We start from the raw sequence: 3,511 nt of genomic DNA on the forward strand, positions 1-3,511 counted from the left end.
GAAAGTCCATCACTGCTAGCATTAAGGAAAAATTCTTCATGTGCTTAAATTGGTCTTGCCATTCTTCTAATTCGTTACTTCTCCCAAAAAAAAAAAACACAAAATAAGCACATCTGTACAGGTGCTATCTTGGACCCAATATGTTCTTGCCACTGAGGCTTTGTAATTTGTATGGGATGTAATTTGGGCCATTTCAATTTTTCATAGCCTTTGTTGTAGAAGGCCATGAGTTTTAAGATTTAGAAAATGGGCTTAGCCCAAACTACATTTACCTAAACTACGTTGACTTAGCCTTTAAACAAGTTGGCTTTCACGGGAAGCTAGAGTAAAGATCTAGAAGTATAAGTGTAAGAGACAAAGCTAAAGGGAGATGTTGGAAAATCTCAAGCCCCCACTCATATAGTAGATATTGTCCCCTTTGAGTTGTTTGGATTTTGTGGATATATCATATCGCATTGGCACGGTTTTATTTCTCCCTATCTAACAAGTGAGCAGAGACCCAACTCACTTAACTAGGAAAAATACCTCTCTTATATATGATAGGGACTTGGATAAACTTATATATCACATGGTTGTATATCACCCAACCTTGTGGTATTCTAACAGGAGATAAAAGAAAGATTGGAAGCCAAGAAACCTTGTTGTTGATATCGACTTCATTCCTCCTACTGCCTTCATTTTTCTTCTGAAGGCACCAGTGCTGAAGTGGGAAGTCGTGGTGCTTGGCTCAAGGTGAGGGAGGAGGACTAGAAACCATTACCTGAAAGCTTGAAGATGGAGTAAAAGCAAAGAAGGTAAACTCAGAATCCTAACTCATCAAACTACTGTGTATGGATGTGGTGTACAAGATTAAAGTTAATTGAGGACCTTGTTAGGTACGTGGTCTTATAAAATCCTAGAAAAAAATACAACTAGAAACTCAGTTCGGAAGTGTTCAGTCCGTGATAAGTTATGGATTTCCTGCAATTACAGGAACAATTTAAGGAACAAATGCTTGTGTGTCCACTTCCTAATGTCCGTGAGCTAAAGATGCTATCTTGAGAATTTGTGGGGATAAGACCCGTAGGTAAGGCTTGAATTTTGTTTAGTAATTTGTTGAAATTTAAGTGGGGATTTTAACTTGGAATTGTTGTAGTTATGGCAATTTGGACATTTGAGAATCGATTTGAGGTTGTAGTTATGTCATGATAGTAAATCTGTTCAGACATTTGTTTCAGTTGTTCTTAAGTCAAGTCAAATTTTTGGGACAAGCATCTAACTTGTATTTTTATTCCTGCCATTGTTTTGCTCGGTGTCACGTAATTCAGATCTTGTCAGTATTCGTGGCTTGATGAACCTTTTTGTTCAGGTTCAAGTTTGTTAATTCAATATTTGTTGACCTTGATTATGTATTCTTTTGGAGTGACTGTCTGGTAGGATTTGGTATGCAAACGGCAGTATTCGTTAGCCTTGATGCATCAAGTTATGTATGCATATACAGACATGCTAAGGTTTGATGCTGCACTTGTTGTGCGTGTTGGACCAAGACTTAGTGTCTAGGTCAATATTGTGTTTATGATGATTGTGTGTCAAAATGTGTGTGAGCATAATGGACTTGAATATGTTATAAAATGTGGAAAAGCATGTTTTGATGATTGTTCACCAAAATACATGTTGAATACGTGATCTTGAGTGTGAATTATGATTATATCTTAACTAAATGATTCATGTGCGAATTGCTAATCAAGTTTTCAATAGAATGCCTGAGAGGGATACTATTTCATGGAACTCAATGATCACAAACTATTCTCAAAAATGGCAATCCCTTGGAGGCAATGGATCTTTTTCGTCAAATGGGGATAGTAGGAAACTAGGAATGAAGTTTGATTGCATGAGCATATCTCAAGCCCTGTCTGCTTGTGCAAAGTTACCTGCACTTCACTATGGGAAAGAGATCCATGGTTTCATGATCAAAGCTGCATTCAGCTCAAATGTTTTCGCTGAGAGTGCACTCATAGACATGTATGCGAAATGTGGACACTTGAATCTCGCACATCGTGTATTTAACATGATGACATTAGAAAATGAAGTTTCATGGAATAGCATCATTGGTGCTTATGGGTTTCATGGTCATCTCAAGGAATCCCTTTCTCTATACGATGAAATGTTGGAAAATGGAATTCAGCCTGATCATGTTACCTTCCTTGGTATAATATCTGCTTGTGGGCATGCTGGCCTAGTTGATGACAGCATTTACTACTTCCGTTGCATGACTGAGGAGTATGGTATCCAAGCTCGGATGGAGCATTACGCTTGTGTGGTAGATTTATATGGTTGTGCTGGTCGTTTGACTGAATCCTTTGAAACCATAAAGAGTATGCCGTTCTTGCCTGACACAGGTGTTTGGGGGACATTGTTAGGAGCTTGTCGAGTCCATGGCAATGTTGAGTTTGCTGAAGTGGCTTCAAGACATCTGTTTGCCTTGGATCCTCAAAACTCTGGCTACTACATACTGCTCTCAAATATACTTGCTGATATGGGACAGTGGGGTGGTGTACTTAAGATACGAAGCATGATGAAAGAAAGAGGAGTTCAAAAAGTTCCGGGATACAGCTGGATTGAGGTCAATAATATCACACATATGTTTGTGTCGGCAGACGGGAGTCGCCCACACTCTGCTCAGGTTTATTTAATGCTGAAAAGTCTTCCTCTGGAGCTGAGAAGAGAGGGTTATGTTCCTCAACCCTAAGTTGCAGTAAACCCACAAAACTCAGTGACATGATGACCAATAAATCTTTTCTTCTTCTTCTTTTTTCTGATTTTTATATATATCTAATTAATGGCCACTTGGATTTTCGCATTGAATTTGTTCATATGAAACTGTTGATGGTAAAGTATCTGAACTTATAAAACTTTGAATCAAATTCAATTTTATGCCCCTTTTGTTCCATGTTTGTTTTTATTTTTTCAGTTGGTGTTGATAGATTCAGGAATCTAATATATTATTCAGTAATAGAGATATCCTACCTTTTTTTTTTCTTCTTTTTTGTTTTCCCCTAATTAATATCTATTTGATTGTTGCTAATGAATATGTATGGTTAAAGTCGGGGTTAGTTGTGTCATCCATATTAGTTCTTCCCCGGTACGAGATTGTGGATGTTTCTTTACTTAAATGGGAATAGAGGAAAAAGGTCTATGCCATTTTTTGTTTAGTATGTGAAATTTACTTAAATGGGAATAGAGGAAAAATGGAGAACTCTACCCATTTTTTGTTTAGTATGTGAAATTTATTTTTATTGAACACAATTCTTTGCCATATTACTGGCAAAAAGGATGCTATTTATGAAGTTGAAACAAATTAAGCCAATAATTCTCTCTCTGGAGGACTTTTCAAGAATGGGTAGAGTTCTCCGCATTCTGTTGATTCTTTTTGACTGATGGCATTGAACTTTGTTCTTTTGTTGAATGGATATCTTAAGAGGGTTATTCTCTACTTTTTTTGTTAGGGCTAAAGTCACTCCTTTTTCTGAAA

The 3,511-nt window shown here is 37.1% G+C and overlaps 1 protein-coding gene across 1 annotated transcript; it reads left to right on the top strand.

Annotated features, from left to right (window-relative positions):
* Positions 1-1,738: 1,738 nt before the first annotated feature.
* LOC119995496 (pentatricopeptide repeat-containing protein At4g21300-like) lies at positions 1,739-3,020 on the top strand. Its single transcript, XM_038842017.1, has one exon. The coding sequence runs from the start codon at positions 1,739-1,741 to the stop codon at positions 2,726-2,728; it is 990 nt and encodes a 329-aa protein (XP_038697945.1). The 3' UTR covers positions 2,729-3,020.
* Positions 3,021-3,511: the final 491 nt, after the last annotated feature.

This window comes from Tripterygium wilfordii, chromosome 1 (assembly GCF_013401445.1).
Source record: "Tripterygium wilfordii isolate XIE 37 chromosome 1, ASM1340144v1, whole genome shotgun sequence".
NCBI classification, from domain to species: Eukaryota; Viridiplantae; Streptophyta; class Magnoliopsida; order Celastrales; family Celastraceae; genus Tripterygium; species Tripterygium wilfordii.

Excerpts from the sequence above, each read along its gene's own strand:
- LOC119995496 (XM_038842017.1), top strand. The coding sequence starts at position 1,739 with ATGCCTGAGAGGGATACTATTTCATGGAACTCAATGATCACAAACTAT.